Source organism: Hypanus sabinus, chromosome 6 (genome assembly GCF_030144855.1).
Source record: "Hypanus sabinus isolate sHypSab1 chromosome 6, sHypSab1.hap1, whole genome shotgun sequence".
NCBI lineage: Eukaryota > Metazoa > Chordata > Chondrichthyes > Myliobatiformes > Dasyatidae > Hypanus > Hypanus sabinus.
In genome coordinates, this window is record NC_082711.1 from 178,837,724 (window position 1) to 178,863,704 (window position 25,981).

Below are 25,981 nucleotides of genomic sequence, written 5' to 3' on the forward strand. Positions count from 1 at the left end.
CTGCAAGAATGTTAGTACCGCTCCAGTTCAGGTGTAAACCATCCCTTCAGAACAGATCCCACCTTCCCTGGAACAAAGCCCAATTATCTACAAACCTGAAGCCCCCTCTCCTGCACCATCCTCTCAGCCACATATTAATCTTTATAATCTTTCTGTTCCTTGCCTCACTCGCATGTGGCACAGGTAGCAATCCTGAGATTGTTACCCTGGAGGTCCTGCTCTTCAGCTTCGCACCTAACTCCCTGAACTCCCTACGCATGACCCCCTCACTCATCCTACCCACGTCGTTGGTCTCTTCATGGACCACAACATCTGGATTCTTGCCCTCCCTCTCGAGAATAACCTGCACCCGATCTGAGATGTCTCGGACCCCGGCACCAGGGAAGCAACATACCATCCGAGACTCCGGATCTTCCCCACAAAACCTCCTATCTGCCCCCCTGACTATAGAATCCCCTATCAATACTGCTCTCTTCTCTTCCCTCCTCCCCTTCCTAGTCGAGGGTCCAACCTCAGTGCCAGAGACAGGACCACTGCAGCTTGTTCCTGGTAGGTCATCCCTACCAACAGTATCCAAAACGGTATACTTATTGTTGATGGGAACGGCCACAGGGGTGCTCTTCTCTCTCTCTCTCTCTCTCTCTCTCTGCTCCCCCTGCCTCTCTTGACTGTCACCCATTTGCCTACCTCCTGTCTTTTCGGTGTGACTACCTCCCGATAATTCTTATCTGCCTCTGCCTCCCGAATGATCCGTAGTTCATCCAGCTCCTGCTCCAATTCCCTAACTCGGTCTGATAGGAGCTGCAGCTGGACGCACCTATTGCAGGTGTGGTCATCAGGGACAACCCTGACCTCCCACATACTGCATACGGAGCACACCACTGCTCTAACTGTCTCCCCATTACCTGATCCCAGATTAGTCAGAATAAATGAAATGCAGGCTTCTTGCCGAAGTCCTCTTGCGCCGAAGCCATTCTGCTGCCTTATCCTTGTAACCTTACTAATCAAGAACCCTCAACCTCTGCTTTCAATATACCCATTGACTGGGCCTCCACAACCATCTGTGGCAATGAATTCCATAGATTCATAACTCTCTGGCTAAAGAAATTTATCCTCGTCCCTTTTGTGAAGGAACGTCCTAGTATTCTGAGCTGTGCTCTCTGGTCCTAGATTTCCCCCCACTATAGGAAGTATCCACTCTATCCAGGCCTTTCGATATTTGGTAGTTTTCATTCAGATTCTAACGTTGATGACTATGTCCCTGTACTCAGGCTGTGTGAGAGAAGCTTGAAGACATCAGACTTGATGTGACTTGCGAGGCAGTTAAAAGCATGTTGTTCTTTCAGCAAAGTACCGAGGTTTGTGCAGATGTTAGCCCCCGAGGGAGCCCTGAATGTACACGAGAAGGCCTGGAACGCATATCCATACTGCAGAACTGGTGAGTGAACTGAAGCAGAGCAGTCTGTGTGAGTGTTGAGGGCTTGGGACCACTGGAAGAGAGGTGTGTGTGTGTGTGTGTCAGAAAATTACCCTCCACCCAGGACATGCCCTCTTTTCATTGCTACCATCAGGGAGGAGGTCCACGAGCTTGAAGACATACACTCAATGATTCAAGAATGGCTTCTTTCCTCCCCATCAGATTTCTGAATAGACAATGAGCCCATGAACACTACCTTATTTTTTGTTTGCTCTCTTTTTGCATGACTTATTTTTTTCATATATGCATTTTGTACTGTAATTTAATTTTTTTTTAAATTATGTATTGCAATGTACTGCTACTACAAAACAACACATTTCACCACATATGCCAGTGATACCAAACCTGCTTCTGAAAATTACTCATGGTCTTAAACAGTGTGACTATCCAGAATATTACTTTATTATCATTTATCAGCTGTACAAGCCAGGTTCGTCAGATTACAGATAGGGTCAAATATTAGCTTGGTTGTTGGGGCCATGTTTGGAATGGGGATCAGAGCTAATTGCTTGGGAGTAGCATGTGCACAGTTCTCGGTAAACAGCAAAACAAGTGTTCACTCCTCAGACAGGCCTCCAAACCCAGGACAGGCAGCTGCCGGGTCTCTGATTCCAGTCCCTGGCCCAGACTCAGACGCTGGGCCTCCATCCTCCATTCCCTGGGAGTTTTGTGTCTCAGCTTAAAAAAAAAAGCGGTTTAATTTCACTAAATTGCAAGGAAAACCTGTGTTGTGAGAATGACAACGAGTGTTACAATTGAGCGTTTTTCTGAGTCATGTTACTGACGGGACACACTGGGCATCTCACAGTGTGGGAGTGGCAGACTGAACCCGCCGAGACAAAAGCCCACAAAAGGAAGCAACCCTCCACTCATAGGAGGACCAATCGATTTACCGGCCAATCAGTCGGCCGTATGAGCACCCGTCACGTTCTCGCAGTCGGATACTGTTCAAAACAAACAAAAATCTAGAAAGTCGTTAATGGAGCTGTTATTTCAGTCACACACTTTGGTCCTTAACAGCTGTGTCCACTGGAATCTATCAGGTGTATTGAGCCATCCGTCTGTAGAAGGGATCCCTGCCTCCGTCTGACATACAGTAACCAGATTGGTCAGACCAGCAGGTCATTGAAATGAATGTCCAAACACCCCGATTCTCCAAGCGATATGTCAGTGACATAAATCACAGACATGGGATTCTGCAGATGCTGGAAATCCAGAATCCGGAACTCAGCAGGTCAGGCAGCATCTATGGAGGAGAATAAACAATACCCACTCTCAATTTAGTTACTGTTTCTCATTTTAATTCTGTTGTCCACAATTTCCGAACCCCCGAATGATCACTAACACAGTTCAGGCTCCTCAGTCTGGATCCAATCCAGCACCTTCCTGCTCACTTTCTCTAATATTTACAGTATCACTCAAATTCAAGATTTCTCAATATATTCAGATAGAGTAGATGTGTGAGGCATTAACACGAGGTTCTGCAGATGCTGGAAATCCAGAGCAACATGCACAGAAAGTGGGAGGAACTCAGCGGGCCAGACAGTATCTATGGAAAGGAATAAACAGTCGATGTCTTGGGCTGAAACCCTTCATCGTTGATGGGAAAAGAAGGGGACAGAAGCCAGAATAAGGTGGGGGCGGAGGGGGAGTGCTGCCCAGTCTGACTACCCTCTCACTCCTTTCCTTCTCACCTGCCCATCACCTCCCTTTGGTTCACCTCCTACTTCCCTTTCTCCCATGGTCCACTCTCCTCCCCATTCGATTCCTTCTTCAGTCCTTATCCCTCTCCCACCTTTCCCCTCTCAGCTTCTTTCCTCATCTCCTTCATCTGCCAACTTGTACTCCTTCCTCTCCCCCACCTCCTTATTCTGGCTTCGTCCCCCTTCCTATCCAGTCCTGATGAAGGGTCTCGCCCCAAAGCATCGACTGCTTATTGCTCTTCATAGATGCTGCCTGACCTGCTGAGTTCCTGCAGTATTTTGTGAGTGGTGATAGAAAACCAGGGCCTCCCCGGTGACGGCCAGACCCTGTTCTAGAATCAGACTGCTGGCCCTGGTCTTTTTGACTTTCACTGGTTTCCAGCTCTGACAACTGCTTCAGGCATGTGGATCACCTGGTGTCTGAGGTGCAAGTAGGCCAAAGTTTAGACCATAAAACAGGAGCAAAATGAGGTCATTCAGCCCATTAGGTTTGCTCTGCCATTCCATCATGGCCGATTACTTATCCCTATCAACCCCATTCTCCTTCCTTCTCCCTGTAACCTTTGATGCCCTGACTGATCAAGAACCTATCAACCTCCACTTTAAATATATCCAATGATTTAGTTTCCACAGTCATCCGTTTCCACAGATTCACCCCTCTCTGGCGAAAGAAATTCCTCTCCTCTTTTCTAAAGGGACGTCCCTCTATTCTGAAGCTGTGCCCTTTGATCCTAGGCTTCCCCCCCCCACTATTGGAAACATCCTTTCCATGTCCACTCTTTCTAGGCCAGGAGCTCCCATCCACTTTTAAGCTGTGGACCTCAGGTTGGGTACCCCTCCCTCATCTAGGCCTTTCAATATTCAATAAGATACCCCCCCCCCCCCCAATATTTCGGTGAATACAGGCCCAGAGCCATCAAATGCTCCTCCTTTCCCTGGAGAAAGTGGCCTCTTTAAGAATGTCACAACTACAGAAGCGCATGGCTGGAGCTTCCAAACGATAACCTGAGCTGCAGCTTCTCATATTAAATGATGTATTTGTTTAAAAGACAAGTGTATGTCTCCTTGCTTACTTTCAGAAGTATAATATGCTGCAGCTAAGCAGCAGAAACAAAGATCGCATGCTGGATGTTCCTTTTTAATTCATCAGCCTTGCTCGTGCGCTGGTGGTGTGTGACATTGCTATGACACTGAGGTGATACTGGATCCCTGCAGTATGGTTAAACCACACACTGGGTCACTTCAGAGCTATGTAAATATTTCATTAAGCCTGCCAATAAATGCTCAAGATTTTAAATGTGGGAAAGAGACTTTAAAATACGGAGGTGCCTTCTCTTATTTCAGTGCAGTCATTCAGACTGTAACGTACGGAGAGGGAGCAGCTATACTGGATCCCGCAGGCAGCAGCTACATAATCCCTTAAAATGGCAACCAGGTTCTCTCACTGCAGCTGAATCAGGTTTTCATCGTGCAATTTGTTATTTAGAGAGTGCAAAACAGGCCCTGCTGGCCCAACAACCCATCTGTTTAACCCCGGCCTAATCACAGGACAACTTACAATGACCAATTAACCTACAGAGCGGTACATCTTTGGACTGTGGGAGGAAATCCATGTGCTTGTGGGAAGGATGTACAAACTTGCTTACCGAGGACGTGGGAATTGAGCGGTGATGGTGCCTCAATGATTGCTGTGTTACTGTGGCACCGGGGGAGCAGCAGCAGTACAGAGCCAGCCATAAAAATCACTTCCAATCACACTGAGAATATATATGCAAAAAGAGACCAAAATCATTCGTGGGTTCATGGACTGTTGACGGCAGAGAGGAAGAAGCTGTTCCTAGATGTGCGTCTTCAGGCTCCTGTACCACCTTGATGGTAGCAATGAGAAGAGGGCTTGTCCTGGCTGATGGGGGTCCTCAATGATGGATGCATGGCCTTTTGAAGATGGTGTGGAGGCTGGTGCCCATGATTGAGCTGGCTGAATTTACTACCCTGTGCAGCTTTTTTTCTTCCTGTGCAGTGGCCCCTCCATACCAGACTGCGATGCAACCAGTCGAAATGCTCTCCACGGTACCACTGTAGAAGTTTGCGAGGGTCTTTGGCATACCAAATCTCCTCAATTCCTAGTGAAATCTAGCCACGGCTGTGCCGTTTTCATAATTGCATCAATATATTGGGCCCAGATACATTGACACTGACGATCTTAAAGCTGCTCACCCTTTCCACTGTCCACCTCCTTGTGACCCCCTCCCCCAGTCACCTGGAGAATTTGTAAAGCCTTGCAGCATTGCCCCTGGGAATCCTGCCCCCCCCCCATGGAACAGTTCCCAAGGAGAGTGTTGCTCTGTACAAATGGAGACAAGCCTGCCCTGCAGCTTTATTCCTTCAATGTGCTACTGAATTCAAGATTGCTTAATGTCATTTCCAGTATGTAAGTGATTGGAAAAACCTGTTTCTCAAGATCCGATACAGCACAAGAAATATAAATAAGATAGCTTATATATGTGGATTGTATGTCCATAAAGTAACACTGGGCACAGCAGTGCCTGTACATGAGGTGACTCTGACAGGAAATGATAAAGTGGTGGTGGGGGTGTGCAGAGCAGTGAATTAGTGAACATATTGATCAGTCTTACTGCTTGGGGCAAGGTTTTGAATCTGGTGGTCCTGGCGTGGATGCTACGTAGCCTCCTCCCCGATGGGAGTGGGACTAGCACTCCATGAGCAGCGTGGGTGGGATCCTTCATGAGATCAGTGACCCTTTCCCAGCACCTTTCTGTATAAACACCCTTGATGGCAGGTGGGCTGATGTGGTGATACATTGAGGAATTTTGACTACAAGTTGCAGAGCCTTCCTGTCCACCGCAGTGCAGTTTCTGTTCCGAGCAGTGAAGCAGTTTGTTAGAGTGCTCTCTGCAATGTGAGTGTGGGTGTGAACCCCAACCCGGCGATGTTCCAGCATTGTCTGGCTGTAAGCAAAGTCTCGGAGAGTTCACCGCGCCCTCGACAGAGTGGGCTATCGGTGTCACACTGGAGACTGTCTAAAGCCCTTTGACAAAGTGCCAGTACTCTGTTTACTTTACAAAAGTTATGCTAACTGTCCACTGATAGTAAGTCAGATTCAGTCCTAACAAAGGTGTGTATGGAATCACAACTTCAGAATACCAAAAAATAAGCTTGAAAGGTGACAGATTATTCTAAAAACTTCAATGCCCTTTCATGTTTTTCCACCCAGTGCCATCATTAAGGAAGCCCATCACCCTTTTCCCATTGCCAGCATCGAGGAGAGGTACAGGCGTCTGAAGACACTCAATGTTGTAGTCACAGCTGCTTTTCCACCATCACATTTCTGAACTGACAGTGAACCCATGAACTCTAACTCACAACTTTCTGCTCTTTCACTAATTTATTTATTTTTTAATTTCTTACTGTATTTTGTTTTATTACTTGTTTGGACAAGCAGCAAGATAAACCCTTCCAGCACGAGGCCACACTGCCCAGTTAAACCCGTGTGACCAGATAATGGATTGCACTGTACAGCTGCAGCAAAACAGCAAATTACGTGTTTCTGAAGGACGCAGCCCCCAATGACAGGATAATACTGGGGACATCTGTGTACTGAGATATTTAAAATGAGGGGCAAGATGTGCATGTGAAATGTTACTGTCTGTGGTCCAGACTGCTGTTGACGGGTCAGACAGTGTGGGTGTGAAATGCCGGTGTCTGTGGTCCAGACTGCTGTTGACGGGTGAGACAGTGTGGGTGTGAAACGCTGGTGTCTGTGGTCCAGACTGCTGTTGACGGGTCAGACAGTGTGGGTGTGAAACGCTGGTGTCTGTGGTCCAGACTGCTGTTGACGGGTCAGGCTGTGTGGGTGTGAAACGCTGGTGTCTGTGGTCCAGACTGCTGTTGACGGGTCAGGCTGTGTGGGTGTGAAACGCTGGTGTCTGTGGTCAAGACTGCTGTTGACGGGTGAGACTGTGTGGGTGTGAAACGCTGGTGTCTGTGGTCCAGACTGCTGTTGACGGGTGAGACTGTGTGGGTGTGAAACGCTGGTGTCTGTGGTCCAGACTGCTGTTGACGGGTCAGGCTGTGTGGGTGTGAAACACCGGTGTCTGTGGTCCAGACTGCTGTTGACGGGTCAGTCAGTGTGGGTGTGAAACGCTGGTGTCTGTGGTCCAGACTGCTGTTGACGGGTCAGTCAGTGTGGGTGTGAAACGCTGGTGTCTGTGGTCCAGGTTGCAGTGTACCTGTCCTGGAGCCCAGCTCTGTTGCTGGTGTCACTGGCAATCTCTAACCTCTCTCTCTCTCTCTCTCTCTCTTCTCTCCTATGTTGCTCTTCTGCTGACTCCAGTCATCACGGTGAGTGTTCGGGCGCCAGTCGGCTGTGGCTCCATGGTGGAAGGGGCAAGATTTGGTTTGGCTAATGGGTTGCTATGAGAACATCTCCCAGTGATGGGCAATGGTTCGGTTGAGGAGGTGGAGCAGGATTTGATTACGGCAGAGAGAAGAAGCCAGTCTTCCGTGGGTGTGGCCCAATCTCAAGATGTCATTCTGGGTTTACCCCCTCACAGCCATTTTCCCCAGCTGTGGGACAAGCTTAGTGACTTGGAATCCTCCACATATAGGGTCAAAACCATTCTTCAGTTTCTTGTATGTCTGTGCTTTCCGGCAGCTGCCCTGGAATTGGAAACTCCTTTTATTTATTTATTCAGAAGAAGGCCGTCCGGCCCTTTGAGCTGTGCTGTCCGTCAATCCCCCGATTTAAACCTAGCCTAATCCCAGGACAGTGGGTTTACTGCACCCAGATTAGCTGAGTGAGCAAGAGGTTGAAGGGCCGAATGGCTTTTTGGTATTTCTTTACACCTGCCTTCACAGGTGTGCTGGGCACTACCACATAGTCCAGCCACTGTTGGGTAAGGTGGGATTGAGCCCACCCATGACCTACCACCTCAACAGGTAGTGGGCAGATCTGAAAGTACACCCCCGTCAGGGGAGCTGGGAGGTCCAGCCCCGGTGCTGGTGAAGGATCCAGTGCACCAGAACACAGGAAAGTGTCTTCTGGTTGGGTGGGGCGTTTGTAATTGTACTACTGATGTCATCCCAAGCACAACCCTTCTTCACTCTGTTACAGAACGAATACATGAAGGATGATTTCCTGCTCAAAATCGAAACTTGGCACAAACCTGACCTGGGCAATACAGAAAATGTGAGTCACAGACCCACACCCACACCACACCCACCTGCACTGCAGTTTCTCTACGACCCAACCTGTAATGTTGTTTTCTGTGCCTCGGTATTCTGACCGATCTGTCTAGATGGCATGTATTCTAAAGCTTTTCATTCTGTCTCCGTACTTGCAACGACAAAAACAATTAGCGATTGATTCCAGTGTCACACAGTGACAGACCCGTCCCTACCGGTACCGTACCCTGGTGTTATAGTGACAGACCCGTCCCCACCGGTACCATACCCCGGTGTCACACAGCGACAGACCTATCCCCACTAGTACCATACCCCGGTGTCACAGTGACAGACCCATCCCCGCCGGTACCGTACCCCGGTGTTGTACAGTGACAGACCATTCCCACCGGTACCGTACCCCGGTGTTATACAGTGACAGACCCGTCCCCACCGGTACCGTACCCCGGTGTCACACAGTGACAGACCCGTCCCCACTGGTACCGTACCCCGGTGTTATATAGTGACAGACCCGTCCCCACCGGTACCGTACCCCGGTGTCACACAGCGACAGACCCGTCCCCACTGGTACCGTACCCCGGTGTTATACAGTGACAGACCCGTCCCCACCGGTACCGTACCCCGGTGTTATACAGTGACAGACCCGTCCCCACCGGTACCGTACCCCGGTGTTACACAGTGTCAGACCCGTCCCCACCGGTACCGTACCTGGGTGTCACACAGTGACAGACCCATCCCCACCGGTACCGTACCCCAGTGTTATACAGTGACAGACCCGTCCCCACCGGTACCGTATCCCGTTGTTATACAGTGACAGACCCGTCCCCACCGGTACCATACCCCGGTGTCACACAGCGACAGACCTATCCCCACTAGTACCATACCCCGGTGTCACAGTGACAGACCCATCCCCGCCGGTACCGTACCCCGGTGTTGTACAGTGACAGACCATCCCCACCGGTACCGTACCCCGGTGTTATACAGTGACAGACCCGTCCCCACCGGTACCGTACCCCGGTGTCACACAGTGACAGACCCGTCCCCACTGGTACCGTACCCCGGTGTTATATAGTGACAGACCCGTCCCCACCGGTACCGTACCCCGGTGTCACACAGCGACAGACCCGTCCCCACTGGTACCGTACCCCGGTGTTATACAGTGACAGACCCGTCCCCACCGGTACCGTACCCCGGTGTTATACAGTGACAGACCCGTCCCCACCGGTACCGTACCCCGGTGTTACACAGTGTCAGACCCGTCCCCACCGGTACCGTACCTGGGTGTCACACAGTGACAGACCCATCCCCACCGGTACCGTATCCCAGTGTTATACAGTGACAGACCCGTCCCCACCGGTACCGTATCCCGTTGTTATACAGTGACAGACCCGTCCCCACCGGTACCGTACCCCGGTGTCACACAGTGACAGACCCGTCCCCACCGGTACTGTACCCCGGTGTTACACAGTGACAGACCCGTCCCCACCGGTACCGTACCCCGGTGTTACACAGCGACAGACCCGTCCCCACCGGTACCGTACCCCGGTGTCACACAGCGACAGACCCGTCCCCACCGGTACCGTACCCCGGTGCGATACAGTGATGACTATCATATTCTGTACGACCTTGTATCTGTGACATGATTTGAGAGTTAGGGGGCAGAAGTTTAAGGGAAACACGAGGGGGTATTTCTTTACTCAGAGAGTGATAGCTGTGTGGAATGAGCTTCCTGTAGAAGTAGTAGAGGCCAGTTCAGTTGTGTCATTTAAGGTAAAATTGGATAGGTATATGGACAGGAAAGGAGTGGAGGGTTATGGGCTGAGTGCGGGTAGGTGGGACTAGGTGAGATTAAGAGTTCGGCACGGACTAGGAGGGCCGAGATGGCCTGTTTCCGTGCTGTGATTGTTATATGGTGAAGGTGATTGGACTTTCCCTGATAATCAGTCTCTCCTTCACCCTGAAAGGTTCACTGCCTGGAGCCCAATACGTGGAAAAGTGTGGAGGTAGTTCATATCGATATCGCAGACCGGGACCAGATTAATGCTCGGGTGAGTTGTTCACACGTCAGCTTGGTCTGGGTCTCCTGTGGGAGGAGGTGTTCGTGGACTATTGAGTCATTTTGGCGGAGGGGAAAAGCGGTTTCTGAATCACAATGGGGGTTTGAGTTGGAAGTAACTTCAGTATGTAAGTATTTGTGTGTTACAGTGCTGTTGTCCGTGTTGGTGGAATGGGAACAAGGCAGGTCCTGGGTGCTGAGAGGCCTTCATGAGGCCCCCGTTTCAAAGATGTCCTGTGGCGAGGAGGCCAGTGCTCGTGAATGATTTACCGCCGTGAAACGGATAGATTTTGGCACAGATCCATTCGGGGGTTGCAGATTTAGCTAGGGGGAATTTCAGTTCCAAATTGGTGCTAGCCTCCCCGCCATCGAGAACATCGTCAAAATCTGATGCCTCATGCAGGACCCTTGCCACCCAGGACCTGCCCTCTTCTCAGCACTACCGTGGAGGAGGAGTTACAGGAGTCCGAGCCTCAGGACACGGCTTCTTCCCCTGCACCATCAGATTTCTAAATGGTCAGTGGAAACTCGTCATCATCGTTGTGTGACAAGGGAGATCATGGACTTTCCATGCCCATGAATGTATTTGACAGTTTGCCATTGCCCGAGTCACTGTCAATTCTCTTTAGAGATTGCCTGCCTGCTGTCAGACATGTGACCTGCCCCGAATGCTCATCCGACCATCCACCAGCTGCTCCCATGGCTTCACGACACCCTGATTGGGGGGGTGGCTGAGCGGGTGCTACACCTTGCCCAAGGGTGGCCCATGGGCAACCGGAGGGAGGGGGTGCCTTACACCTCCTTTGGTAGAGACAGACCTGCACCCCACCTCCCTCCATCAGCACTACCTCACTCATTTGCTTCCTTTTTTTAATACTATTGTAACTTAGTAAATGTTTTTATATGCACTGTACTGCTGCCACAGAACAGCAAATTTTCCATCATATGTCAGTGATAAACCTGATGCTGAAATGCTTGAAGGTACTGCTGATAATTGTGTGTTTCCAGCCAATGGGTGGCCTCAGCAGTGCCGATAGATCCCAGTGACTCCTGCATCGCCGGTGCCCTCTGGTGGTGGAGGGCAGTGGGTGGCGTGAGTGTGGCTGGGTCTCCAACTATGGAGCACAGCAGCGATGCTGGTAACTGGTTTGAATCATGGTCCTTCAGCTCTCACTTCCAGCAGTGGCTAGTAACATCTCCGTCAGAAAAGGCATAAAGTAATGGCTGTCTAACGAGGACATTTTTCACACATAATGCGGAGGGTCTCGGTCGTTCGGGCAGCATCTTTGGAGGGGAATAAAGAGTCGGCATTTCGTCAGGACTGGAAAGAGCCAAGAACTGTACGATACAGGAGCAGGCTCTTCGGGTCACAGTGCAGAGCCGAACCACTTAAATTAGAAATGAAATGGCCAACTAAACTAACCCCCAATGTCCGTGCCTTCCGTTTTCCCCATGTTCATGGACGGGAAAGGAAGAGGGAAAAGGCCAGGAGAGGATGGTGGGGGGTGAAGACAACTGGTGAGACCAGGTGAGGGGGGAAGTGGGTGGGTGGAGAAGGAGGTGAAGTAAGAAGCTGGCAGGTGATGGGTGGAACAGGTAACGAGCTAAAGGGGGAGGAATCTGGCGGAAGAGGAGGCTGGACCATGAGAGAAAGGAAAGGGGAATGGGGGGAGGTGATGGGCAGATGAGAAGTGAAGAGATGAAAAGGTATCATTCATTTTCAGTGTGATGTGTCGTATGACATGGGTAATCATGGCCTTGACCGTGATTGTTCTTGGCAAATTTTTTCTACAGAACTAGTTTGCCATTGCCACTTCTGGGCAGTGTGTGGGCAGACGGGTGACCCCAGCCATTATCAATACTCTTCAGAGGTTGTCTGCCCGGCATCAGTGGTCGCAAAACCGGGACTTGTGATCTGCACCAGTTGCTCCCACGGCTTCACGTGACCCTGATTTGGTGGGGGGGGGGGAGAAACCTCCTTTGGTGTGGGCATGTCTCCACCCCGATGGTAAGCCATGGAAGAAAGGGAAGGAGGAGGGGAACAAGAGCTTAACCCCTTACAGTGGCATTATCATGGTGGTATTCTCCACATTTCATGTCCTGGGGTTGCCCTTGACCTTAAACTCACCTGGACGAGTTGCGCACGTAGACACGCGCGCATGTACATCACAGCCACATGAGCCGGTCACGGGCTCGGTATCGAGGGACATCCTGGGTTACCTGGATCAGTGTATGTCAAAGTCAAAATAAACTTATTATCAAAGTATGATCATCTTCCTCTCTACTATCCTGAGGCTCGTTTTCCTGCAGGCATGTTTAGAAATACAACAGATTTTATTAAAGACTGACAAAGAACGAACGTGCAAAAGACAAACTGAGCAAATGTAAAAGGTAGAGAGAACGTGGGTGAAAAGTCATTGAAAGTGAATCCATGGGTTGTGGAATCAGCTGAGTGAAGTTATCCACACTGGCTCAGGAGCCTGATGGTTGTACAGTAATAACTGTTCATGAACCTGGCGGCATGGGACACAAGGCTCCTGTATCTCCTGCCTGATGGTGGCAGTGAGAAGACAGCACATTTTCCAGGGACCAAATGCTTCCTCTTGGTCCTCAGCTGGATCTAGTCCATCCGGCCTCACAGTGTCTCTTTCTCTCCAGGATTACAAACCGGAGGAAGATCCAGCAATATTCAAATCAGTCAAGACGGGTCGTGGCCTCCTGGATGCTAATTGGAAGGTACAGACTATGTGACTGTTCAATCCCTTTGAGTCATTGGAGTTAAAACCAGTGTGTCGCTAATTTAGAGGAGAAAGAGCTGGTAGATGAGAATAAAGTTCCTGTTCTGTCCATCCCAGGGCAGGAGCCCATAAGGTCTCGATACAGAATACCTCCTTCAGTGCCATTGTTTTATCGAACCACCAGATCTTCAATACGATAATGTGACTCCATCAGGTTCCATCTATCACCTTGATCCCAGTGCAACTCCCTGCCCTGGGACCCTTTCCCTCCCTCCACAGATGCCACTGAGTCAGTCACAGGGTGCTACAGCACAGGATGGCCCTTTGGCCCATTTAATCCATGCTGAACTGTTACTCAACCACAGCCCTCCATACCTCTGCCATCCATGTACCTAACTGAATAACTCTTAAATGTTGAAATTGAACCTGCAACCAGCTCCTCCCCTGACAGCTGATTCCACACTCACCACCATCTGAGGGAAGATGTTCCCCTTAAACATTTCACCTTCCAACCTTAACCCATAACCTCAACTTCTGGTCTCACCTAACCTCAGTGAAAAAAGCCTGCTTGCATTTACCTATCTATACTCAGCATAATTCTGTACACCTCTATCAAATCTCCCCTCATTCTCCTATGCTCTGGGGAATAAAGTCCTAACCTATTCAACCTTTCCCTATAATTCAGGTCCTTCAGACTCAGCAACATCCTTGTAAATGTTCTCTGTACTCTTTCAATCTTATTGATACCTTTCCTGTAGGTAGCTGAGCAGAATCTCCAAATTCGGCCTCACCAGCATTTTATACGACGTTAACGTAACATCCCAGCTCATGCACTCAGTACTCTAATTCAAGGAGTCCAGTATTCGTCCAGCATTCCAGATTCTAGATGAGCTGACTCTCATTTTTGCCTCCAATACAGGCAATCAGGGTAGGAAACATTACAGCAACCCCTAAACCTATTCAAAGATGAATCTAACCCTTCCCTCCCACATAGGCCTCCATGTTTCTATAATTCGTCTGCCTAAGGGTCTGTTCAAAGATGCTAATGTATCTTCCCCAACCACCAGCTCTGGCAGCACAATCCACCCACCCACCATTATGTGTTTCTTAAAACAAACACAACTGCCTCTGACCTTAAAGTTGTGCTCCCTGGAGTGAGCCCCCCCACCCCCCGAACGTGGACCTTGCTGCCAGACCCACCCCCTCCAGGATCACTGGACACTCACTGCTCTCTGTTGCCCCTCTAGAAAAACCTGCCAAAGAGGAAAGATTGGCCACACATGTGTGCGTACAAGCTGGTGACCGTGAAGTTCAAGTGGTGGGGGCTGCAGAGTAAAGTGGAGAACTTCATCCAGAAGGTGAGCGAGTGTCCGAGCCAGGGGACACTGGGCAGGGACGGGATGGGGGTTGTGAACGGGGGGGGGGGGGGGGGGCTGCAGTGTCTGATACATCCTCCTGAGGCTACTTCCAGTTACTGGCTTCGAAACGTCTCACTTTAGGCAGGGTTATACAGTACAGAAACAGGCCTGTCAGCCCGTCTCCATACCGACTGATCCATTTACCTGTGATCCCTCTAATCCAGGGGTTCCCGACGGGCCCGTTTCTGTGCTCTGGTGCTCTATGACTCTGACTTGGTTGTTCAGAGCGTGGAATCTACAGTGTTCGAGGTTCTCCCTCGCACTGTGTGTCTGTGTCTGGGATTCTCCCTCATGCTGTGTATAAGTGTCTGGGATTCTCCCTCGCACTGTGTGTCTGTCATGGTGTAAGTGTCTGGGATTCTCCCTCGCAAGGTGTGACTATGTCTGGGGTTCTCCCTCGCGCTGTGCGCCTGTCTCACAGTGTGACTATGTCTGGGATTCTCCCTCGCGCTGTGTGTCTGTGTCTGGGGTTCTCCCTCGCGCTGTGTGTCTGGGATTCTCCCTCACGCTGTGTGCCTGTGTCTGGGATTCTCCCTCACGCTGTGTGCCTGTCATGGTGTAAGTGTCTGGGATTCTCCCTCGCGCTGTGCGCCTGTCTCACAGTGTGACTATGTCTGGGATTCTCCCTCGCGCTGTGTGTCTGTGTCTGGGGTTCTCCCTCGCGCTGTGTGTCTGGGATTCTCCCTCACGCTGTGTGCCTGTGTCTGGGATTCTCCCTCACGCTGTGTGCCTGTCATGGTGTAAGTGTCTGGGATTCTCCCTCGCGCTGTGTGTCTGTGTCTGGGGTTCTCCCTCACACTGTGTGTCATGGTGTAAGTGTCTGGGGTTCTCCCTCGCGCTGTGCGCCTGTCTCACAGTGTGACTATGTCTGGGGTTCTCCCTCGCGCTGTGTGTCTGTGTCTGGGATTCTCCCTCACGCTGTGTGTCTGTGTCTGGGGTTCTCCCTCGCGCTGTGTGTCTGTGTCTAGGGTTCTCCCTCACACTGTGTCTGTCATGGTGTAAGTGTCTGGGGTTCTCCCTCGCGCTGTGCGCCTGTCTCACAGTGTGTCTGTGTCTGGGATTCTCCCTCGCACTGTGTCCTCGTCTCTCACGGTGTGACTAACGTCTGTTGTTTTTGTGTGAGCAGCAGGAAAGGCGATTGTTCACAATCTTTCACCGGCAGCTGTTCTGCTGGATAGATCGGTGGATTGAGCTGACCATGGACGATATCCGGCGGATGGAGGAGGAGACTAAGAAGGAGCTTGATGAGGTGTGTTAGCCTGGGTCGTCCTGAGCACCTTTTTGCCACCAGACTGAGAGTGGTGTGGAAGTTTTGGCAGTGGAGATTGCTAGGACACTGACGGGATTAGGGAGCATGTCTGAGGATAGGTTGAGGGAGCTAGGACCTTGCTGTGTGGAGTGAAGGAGGGCGAGAGGTGACTTGATGAGCAGCAGGTGAGTAGGCAGCCCTCGCGCTGTGTGCCAAGGGCGGAAATGGCTAATATGGGGGGTGGGGTGGCGGGGGAGGCATAATTTGAAGCAGAATGGAGGAAAGTATTGGAGAGTTCATTGGTGTGTGGTGGAACTGACAGACTGTAAGGTGGGGGGGGTGGTCCTCGATCAGAGCCAGGGCTGCTCAGCAGAACAGGAACTGGTTTATTATTGAAACTTGCACAGAGATACTGACCCAATCACCTCGAGCAAAGTAAAACAATGAAGAACAAATGGGGCAGCAGACTCGATGGGCCAAATGGCCTAATTCTGCTCCTGTATCTTATGGTTAGTTATAGAAAAATTGTCTGCCTGCATTGCACTGAGGTGTAAAGTCAAGGTGTGGTAGACTCATTCAGGAGTCCATCTTGGCATACTAGGGGACCATTCAGTAGTCTGATAACGGTAGGGTAGAAGCTGTTCTTGAGCATGGTGGGGCATACATTCAGGCTTTTGTATCTTCCCGATCGAAGAGAAGAGAGAATGTGTGGGATGGGAAGGGTCTTTGGGTGCTTCACCGAGGCAGTGAGAAGTACAGACGTGGAGGGGAGTTTGGTTTCTGTGTTGTGCTGAGCTGTTCCTTGCGGTCACAGACAGAGAGCTGTGGTGTATCCGGACAGAGTGCTTTCACTGGAAATCAGTAAGGGTCGACAGGACATGCTGAATTGGTGAGCTCTCTTGGCTTCATGGTTAGACCACGTAGAAAAGAAAAGAGACTAATATGAATAGAAGAATAACTGACTGGCAGGAGGCAGCGAGTGGGAATAAAGGTGTCCTTTTCTGGTTGGCTCCCAGTGACTGGTAATGTTCCATGGGGTCAGTGTTGGGACTGCTTTTCACAACGTATGTCAGTGATTTGCTTGATGGAATTGATAGCTTTGTGGCCAAGTTTGTGGACAATATGAAGAATGGTGGATGGGCAGATAGTGTCGAGGAAGCAAGAAGACTGCAGAAGGACTGGCAGAAGAATGGGCAAAGAAGTGGCAGATGGAATATAATGTAGGGAAATGTATGCTCGGGCACTTTGGTAGAAAGAATAAAGGCGTAGACTGTTTTCTAAATGGGGAGAACATTTAAAACATGGGCGTCCTCATGCAGGATTCCCTAAAGGTTAACTTGCAGGTTGAGTCGATGGTGAGGAAGGCAAATATAATGTTGGCATTCATTTTGAGAGGACTAGAATATAAAAGCAGTGATGTAATGCTGCGGCTTTATAAGCATTTGTCAGACCACGTGAAGTATTGTGAGCCGTTTTGGGCGCCATATTTAAGGAAAGATGTGCTGGCATTTGAGAGGGTCATGAGAATGATTCTGGGAATGAAAGGGTTAACATGAAGAGCGTTTGATGGCTCTGGGCCTGTACTTGCTGTAATTTAGAAAAAAGGTGGGGGGGGGGGGGATATCTCATTTAATATTGAAAGGCCGAGATAGTGGACATGGAGAAGATGTTTCCTATAGTGGGAGAGTCTAGGACCAGAGCCCACAGGATGTCCCTCTCGAACAGATATGAGGGGGAATTTCTTTTGCCAGAGATTGATGAATCTGTGGAATTCATTGCCACAGACATCTGTGGAAACCAAGTGATTGGGTATAGTTAAAGCAGAGGTTGATAGCTTCTTGATTAGTCAGGGTGACAAAGGCTGCAGGAGAACGGGGTTGAGAGGGATAATAAATCAGCCGTGATGGAATGACAGAGCAAACTCGATGGGCTGAATGGCCTAATTGGTGATGCAAGTTTCTGGGAATTTACATCTCTAACCCTCTCAACCTCAACACCTTTGCAGACAGGAGTTTGTGCTTCAAACCCCTTTCCTGACGTCAGTGACCAACTCTGTTGTGTTGTTGATATCAAGGGAGAGGTTGCTGTCACGACTGCAGCTTCTAATAATTCTCATTAAGGAGTTGGAACTGGATGAAATCGAGATCATTTGGGAGGCTGAGGGGTTGATAAGATGTTATAAAGAGGAGGTTACACCCAAGGTGCAGAACACAGGAAACTGGTGACATTCAAGAAAAAGGTTAAGGAGCCAGTGCAAGGTACCCATGTGGCCATTTCCCTCAAGTTTATCACCCGGGGGTGGGCGGGGGGTGACCTAACAGGAGAATCACTGCCGTCAGGTCTCTGGAACTGAGTCTGCCTTTGTGTCAGAAGTGGAGGGGGGGGTGAGGGGCAAGAGGCACGCTGTGCTGATTGGGGATTCATTAGAGAAATGGACAGAAAGTTCTGTGGCTGAAAACAAGATTCCCGGGTGCCAGGGTCTGGAATATCTCAGATCGAGACCTCCACATTCTTAAATGGGAGGGTGAGCAGCCAGTTGTGGCCCTTGTAGGCACCAATGACATGGGTAGGATGAGTGCATAGGGAGTTGGGTGCTGAGTTAAATGCAGGACTTCGGGGTTGTGATCTCAGGATTGCTACTCGTGCCATGTGCTAGTGAGGCCAGAAACAGTTTAATATGTGACTTAAGAACTTGGTGTAGGAGGGAGGGCACAAGATTTTCGGATCATTGGACTCTCTTCCAGGGAAAATGAGACCTGTACAGAAGGGATAGTTTACACCTGAACTTGGGGAGGGGGTGGGGTAAGGGTGGGAACTATTATTCCAGTGGAAAGGTTTGTTAATGCTGCATGGTGGGGTTTAAACTAGAGTTGTAGGGTGATGGGAACCAGAGTGCCAGAACAGTTTTGGAGACAGATGTTGGTAAGACCCCAGACAAAATTAGGAATCAAAAGCTTGAGCATGGTGTGACTAGTGTCCTGAGCTGTGTATATTTCAGTTTAAGAAGTATCATAGAAAAGGTGGATAATAGTGCTGAAGATGAGGTAGCTGGTTTATAAACAGAGGAGAGGCTGTTGATGGGGCAAAATTGCAGTCAACAGGATGAGTTGCCGTGTAAGAGGCGGACAAAATCGAAAGGGGTAAATGCAGACTGAAGGTGTATTTGAGTACATGCAGTACTCAGAATAAGGTTGATAAACTTGCAATACAGTTGCAGAATGGCAGGTATGATATTGTTAGCCCACTAGGGGATCAGCTATTCTGGATTGGGTTTTATGCAATGAACCGGAATTGATTAGAGAGCTTAAGGTAAAAGAACCTTTAGGGGAAGTGATAATATAATCAAATTCATCCTGATATTTGAGAAGGAGAAGCTAAAGCAGATGTATCAGTACTATAGTGGTATAAAGGGAATTACGGAGGCATGAGAGAGGAGTCGGCCAGAACTGATTGGGGAAAGAACACTGGCAGAGCAGCAATGGCTGGAATTTCTGGAAGCAATCTAGAAGGTACATGATATATACAGCCCAAAGAGGAAAAAGTATTCCAAAGGAAAGATGACACAACCATGGCTAACAAGAGAAGTCAAAGCCAAAGAGAGGGTATATAATAGAGCAAAGATTAGTGGGAAGTTGGGGAATTGGGAAGCTTTTCAAAACCAACAGAAGGCAACTAGAAACAGTCATTAAGAAGATAAAGACAGAATGTGAAAGTAAGCTAACCAGTAACATTAAAGAGGATGCCACAGTTTCTTCAGATACATAAAGTATAAAAGAGAAGCAAGAGTCTAGAGGACTGCTGGAAAACAATGCTGGAGAGGTAGTAATGGGGACGACAACGAAATGGCGGACAAACTGAATAAGTATTTTGCGTCAGTCTTCACTGTGGAAGACACTTAGCGGTATGTTGGAGCTTCCTGGTACCAGGTCATGAAGTGTGAATTTAACTAGAGAGAAGGTTCTTGGGAAACTGAAAGGTCTGAAGGTAGATGAGTCATGTGAACCAGATGGTCTACACCCCAGGGTTCTGAAATACCATAAGATATAGGAACAGAATGAGGCCATTTGGCCCATTGAGTCTGCTCTGCCTTTCAGTCATGGCTGACCTTTTTTTCCTTAAATTCTTAATTGGTCAGGACATGAAGGGATATGGGGAGAAGGCAAGAGATTGGGGCTGAGAGGGAAATTAGATCAGCCATGATGAAATGGTGGAGCAGACTCAATGGGCCAAATTGCCTAATTCTTTCCTAAAGCTTCTGATCAACATGTCACTGATCTCCCCATCTCCTTCCTGTACTCCAAATCTTCATTATTTGAGAGACAGCCTGCTACAGTGGTGTAATCTGCAAACTTGTAGATAGTCAGAGCAGAATCTGGCCTTGTTGCCAGTAGTGTAGAGGGAGTAGAGTCACGGGCTGAGGACAGCATCACGTTTAGAATAATCATGGCAGAGGTGTTGCTGCCTCTCGTTCTTGATTTTCCACTTTCCACAGGGATCTCTCCATACGTGACTCCCTTGTTCACTCGTCATTCCCACTGAACTTCCTATTGGTACTTACCCTTGCAAGTGGAACAAGTGCTACACCTGCCCCTACACCACCTCCCTCACTACCATCCAGGGCCCCAAACAGTCCTTCACTTGTGAGTCTGTTGGGTCGTATACTGTGGCCTCCTGTCTGTCGGTGAGACCCGACCTAGACTGGGAGACCGCTTCACAGGCACCTTCGCTCTGTCCCCCACAAAAAGCAGGATCTCCCGGTGGCCACCCATTTCAATTCGACTGCCCATTCCCCCTCTGACATGTCAGTCCATGGCCTGATCACATGAACATCAATTTCCCAAACCTCTGGTAATAGTCCCTTTCCCCATTGCTGTTTCCCTCTCTCACCTTATCACCTCACCTGCCACCACTGATGCGCCTCCCCTTCCCTTTCTCCCATCACATTCTGTCCTCTCCTTTCAGGTTCCCCTTCTCCAGCCCTTTACCTCTTCCACCAGTCGACTTCCTATCTCTGTGCTTCACCCTTTGCTCTTTTCTGGTTTCACCTATCACTTCCTTCCCCCACCACCCAATCTTATTTCTGACTTCTTCCCCCTTCCTTTCCAGTCCTGATGAAGGGTCTTGGCTCCAAATTTGACTTTCTATTCATTTCCATGGAGGTTTTCCTCCTGCTGAGCTCCTCCAGCATTGTCTGTGTGGGCTGCTCTCCTGACCTGTTGGTCTTGAGGTGAAGCTCCAGTTGCAGGCAGAGAGTGGGAGGAGGTGAGGGGAGACTGTCGATAGGGTGGGAGTGGGAGGTGGGGTTAATGTGGGAGGTGAGGGGAGACTGGGTTGGGGTTAATGTGGGAGGTGAGGGGAGACCGGGTTGGGGTTAATGTGGGAGGTGAGGGGAGACCGGGTTTGGGTTAATGTGGGAGGTGAGGGGTGACCGGGTTGGGGTTAATGTGGGAGGTGAGGGGAGACCAGGTTGGGGTTAATGTGGGAGGTGAGGGGTGACCGGGTTGGGGTTAATGTGGGAGGTGAGGGGTGACCGGGTTGGGGTTAATGTGGGAGGTGAGGGGTGACCGGGTTGGGGTTAATGTGGGAGGTGAGGGGTGACCGGGTTGGGGTTAATGTGGGAGGTGAGGGGAGACTGTCGATAGGGTGGGAGTGGGAGTTGGGGTTAATGTGGGAGGTGAGGGGAGACTGGGTTGGGGTTAATGTGGGAGGTGAGGGGAGACCAGGTTTGGGTTAATGTGGGAGGTGAGGGGTGACCGGGTTGGGGTTAATGTGGGAGGTGAGGGGTGACAGGGTAGGGGTGGGAATGGGAATTGGGTTAATGTGGGAGGTGAGGGGAGACCGGGTTGGGGTTAATGTGGGAGGTGAGGGGAGACCGGGTTGGGGTTAATGTGGGAGGTGAGGGGTGACCGGGTTGGGGTTAATGTGGGAGGTGAGGGGTGACTGTCGATAGGGTGGGAGTGGGAGGTGGGGTTAATGTGGGAGGTGAGGGGAGACTGGGTTGGGGTTAATGTGGGAGGTGAGGGGAGACTGTCGATAGGGTGGGAGTGGGAATTGGGTTAATGTGGGAGGTGAGGGGTGACCGGGTTGGGGTTAATGTGGGAGGTGAGGGGTGACCGGGTTGGGGTTAATGTGGGAGGTGAGGGGTGACCGGGTTGGGGTTAATGTGGGAGGTGAGGGGTGACAGGGTAGGGGTGGGAATGGGAATTGGGTTAATGTGGGAGGTGAGGGGTGACTGGGTTGGGGTTAATGTGGAAGGTGAGGGGTGACCGGGTTGGGGTTAATGTGGGAGGTGAGGGGAGACCGGGTTGGGGTTAATGTGGGTGAGGGGAGACTGTCGATAGGGTGGGAGTGGGAATTGGGTTAATGTGGGAGGTGAGGGGTGACCGGGTTGGGGTTAATGTGGGAGGTGAGGGGAGACCGGGTTGGGGTTAATGTGGGAGGTGAGGGGAGACCGGGTTGGGGTTAATGTGGGTGAGGGGAGACTGTCGATAGGGTGGGAGTGGGAATTGGGTTAATGTGGGAGGTGAGGGGTGACCGGGTTGGGGTTAATGTGGGAGGTGAGGGGAGACCGGGTTGGGGTTAATGTGGGAGGTGAGGGGAGACCGGGTTGGGGTTAATGTGGGAGGTGAGGGGAGACCGGGTTGGGGTTAATGTGGGAGGTGAGGGGAGACCGGGTTGGGGTTAATGTGGGAGGTGAGGGGTGACCGGGTTGGGGTTAATGTGGGAGGTGAGGGGTGACCGGGTTGGTGTTAATGTGGGAGGTGAGGGGAGACCGGGTTGGGGTGGGAATGGGAACCGGAGGTGTGGATGTGTGTGTGTGTGTGTGTGTTTTGAGACTTGCAGGGATGTGTGTACTGACTCATTTCCTCCTCTGCAGATGATCCAGAATGGGCCTGTGAGAGGACTGACAGCCACTGATGAATAGTGCCGGACTGCTGTTCATGCAGTAAGTACAACTCTGCCTGTGATCTACAGTCTGCCTGTATCTGTGACTCCTGTACACCAGCTGTCAGTCTGTACCAACACCTTGCACTGTGGTAGTTGTTGACCCTGTCCCAAGGCCAGAAAGGTTTGCTGGGAGGCAGGGAGAATCTCCCATTAGGAGGGGATTTGGGGTGGGAGGGTGACTCTATTCCCAAAACTAGAGGGGATTGAGGGTGGCACTGTCCTAATGCTGGGGGAGGGAGGAGAGGAGGGGAACTGTCCCGGGGGTTGGGGGAGTGAGGATGGGTGGGGGAGACTCTCGTTGGATGGGAGGGGCGGGGGTTGTGGGAATGAGAGACAGATGGTTCGACATTGGGTTGGAGGGGCAGTACGGTAGTGGAATCCCTCCCAAGGAGGAATCACCTCCTGTGGGGGGGGGGGATGAGAGACTGATGGTTCTACATTGGGGTGGGTGGGTCAGAATGAGGAGAGACTGGTCATTCTAGGGTGGGGTGGGTGGGTCGGGTGGGGGGAAAGGAGACTGATGGTTCTGCGTTGGGGTGGGTGAGTTGGGGGAGTGAGGAGAAACCGGTGATTCTGGGGTGGGGTGGGTGGGTCGGGGGAGAGGGGAGAGACCAGTGATTCTACGTTGGGGTGGGTGGGTCGGGGGAGTGAGGAGAGACCGGTGATTCTGGGGTGGGGTGGGTGGGTCGGGGGAGAGGAGAGAGACCGATGATTCTGGGGTGGGTGGGTGGGTCGGGGGAGAGGAGAGAGACCGGTGATTCTACGTTGGGGTGGGTGGGTCGGGGGAGTGGGGAGAGACCGGTGATTCTACGTTGGGGTGGGTGGGTCGGGGGAGTGGGGAGAGACCGGTGATTCTACGTTGGGGTGGGTGGGTCAGAATGAGGAGAGACCGGTGATTCTGGGGTGGGGTGGGTGGGTCGGGGGAGAGGAGAGAGACCGGTGATTCTACGTTGGGGTGGGTGGGTCGGGGGAGTGGGGAGAGACCGGTGATTCTACGTTGGGGTGGGTGGGTCGGGGGAGTGAGGAGAGACCGGTGATTCTGGGGTGGGTGGGTGGGTCGGGGGAGAGGGGAGAGACCGGTGATTCTGGGGTGGGGTGGGTGGGTTGGGGGAGAGGAGAGAGACCGGTGATTCTACGTTGGGGTGGGTGGGTCGGGGGAGTGAGGAGAGACCGGTGATTCTGGGGTGGGTGGGTGGGTAGGGGGAGAGGGGAGAGACCGGTGATTCTGGGGTGGGGTGGGTGGGTCGGGGGAGAGGAGAGAGACCGGTGATTCTGGGGTGGGTGGGTGGGTCGGGGGAGAGGAGAGAGACCGGTGATTCTATGTTGGGGTGGGTGGGTCGGGGGAGTGGGGAGAGACCGGTGATTCTACGTTGGGGTGGGTGGGTCGGGGGAGTGGGGAGAGACCGGTGATTCTACGTTGGGGTGGGTGGGTCGGGGGAGTGGGGAGAGACCGGTGATTCTACGTTGGGGTGGGTGGGTCGGGGGAGTGAGGAGAGACCGGTGATTCTGGGGTGGGGTGGGTGGGGTGAGTGGGTTGGGGGAGAGGGGAGAGACTGGTGATTCTACATTGGGGTGGGTGGGTCGGGGGAGAGGGGAGAGACCGGTGATTCTGGGGTGGGGTGAGTGGGTTGGGGGAGAGGGGAGAGACTGGTGATTCTACATTGGGGTGGGTGGGTCGGGGGAGTGAGGAAAGACCGGTGATTCTGGGGTGGGTGGGTGGGTCGGGGGAGAGAGAGGAGAGACTAGTGATTCTAAGCTGGCCTTTCCTTTCTGTTGTAGCTGACGAGATTGCGTCCGAGGCTGTCACACTCCAGCGGTGAAGGACGTCCTGCCTCTGAGTAACCCCCTCCTCCTCCTTCCCCCCCTGCCCCCCTCCCCACCTCTCCATTCACAGAATGATATTTTTAAACAAATCTTGGGATGTTGCTAGAAGAAATAGATTGTTGGGACCAGGCAGAGGAATACGAAAGCACTAACTTTAATCCCATGCAGAATATACTGAGTGTTAGGGTTTGCTGTGCTCTACCTGCTATTATCGATGTACTGTGTGTCTGGTCTGAACCAAGCACTGAGTGACCATGGTTCAAAGGTGGTGACCAATCTCAAATATTCCATCGAGTGGCTATGATGTGCTATTCCAATTCGTTCCTCCTTCCATCCATGTGAGGTGATCTTATTAACGTTAATTTATTGCAGAATCGTTAATTTATTTGGTTGTCTTAAGTGCAATAAAACGCTCCTGAGGTGCCTCCCTCTGGAGCAGACCAGCATTCCATGTTTTGCAAAGCCAGGTATATCCATTAGGAGATAGTTTGTGAGGGGAGGTGGAGGGGGAGGATGGTGGGAAGGAGACACGAAGTGGGGCCATTACAAATCCTCCTGGCTCTCGCTGTCCCACACCAAACGGGAGGTTGGAACGTCTTTAGGACTGGAGTGGGGTTCAGTGGGAGCCACGGTAAAGAGGCTTGGGCCTCTCCAGAGGTTTAGCCCCCAGCATGCTGAGAGGGTAGTTGGGCCTACCAGGGGCATTTGCCTTGTATTAAGGACCTTCATGTGCTGGGGACATTGTCGTCCGGCCACGTGAGGCTGTTGCAGACCTAAGGAGCTTACCTCAGGGCTGAGAGTCGATAGTGCAGCTCCTCCCCCTCACCCCCCATTCCCCGCTTACCCAGTTTACTCTGAGTGCTTAATCCGTCGTCTGTCACATTCTCTGTCTCAGAATCAACACCTTCCTGTCGTACTATAACCAGTTTTTGGTTTTTTTCATTTCTTGAACAAAGCATCACTTATTTTTTTAATTGTTTCACTCATGCAATAAATAAAAAATGTCCAATAGCACTCACTGTCTGCTCTGTCTCCTTTGGGGTGTCGTTCTTGGAGTTTAAAGTTGAACTTTACCAGTCACACATACATCAAAACACCGTGACAACAATCAACACAGTCCAAAGAGGTGCCGAGGGCAGCCCGCAACTGTCGCCATGTTTCTGGCGCCAACGTGACAAGTGCACAACTCACTGACCCTAACCTTCGTCGTGGGAATGTGGGAGGAGACCCGTATGATCACAGAGAAAACATAGAGACAGCAGCGGGAATTGAACGTGGGTCGCTGGCAGTGTAGAGCATTGTGCTAACCACTGCACTATCATGCTGCCCTGTACAGCATGAAGACTGGCCCTTCAGCCCATCCTGT

The 25,981-nt window shown here is 51.1% G+C and overlaps 1 protein-coding gene across 1 annotated transcript in view; it reads left to right on the forward strand.

The window, feature by feature from the left end:
- LOC132396167 (phosphatidylinositol transfer protein alpha isoform-like) overlaps window positions 1–25,629 on the forward strand; it is a 78,735-nt gene extending 53,106 nt beyond the window's left edge. The window contains exons 5-13 of the mRNA XM_059973708.1: window positions 1,347–1,438; window positions 7,535–7,542; window positions 8,315–8,389; window positions 10,347–10,430; window positions 13,097–13,174; window positions 14,424–14,534; window positions 15,721–15,843; window positions 22,721–22,789; window positions 24,571–25,629. Of these exons, the coding sequence (XP_059829691.1) occupies window positions 1,347–1,438; window positions 7,535–7,542; window positions 8,315–8,389; window positions 10,347–10,430; window positions 13,097–13,174; window positions 14,424–14,534; window positions 15,721–15,843; window positions 22,721–22,768 (619 nt within the window). The 3' untranslated portion in view covers window positions 22,769–22,789; window positions 24,571–25,629. The remainder of the gene's footprint in view (window positions 1–1,346; window positions 1,439–7,534; window positions 7,543–8,314; window positions 8,390–10,346; window positions 10,431–13,096; window positions 13,175–14,423; window positions 14,535–15,720; window positions 15,844–22,720; window positions 22,790–24,570) is intronic.
- Window positions 25,630–25,981: the final 352 nt, after the last annotated feature.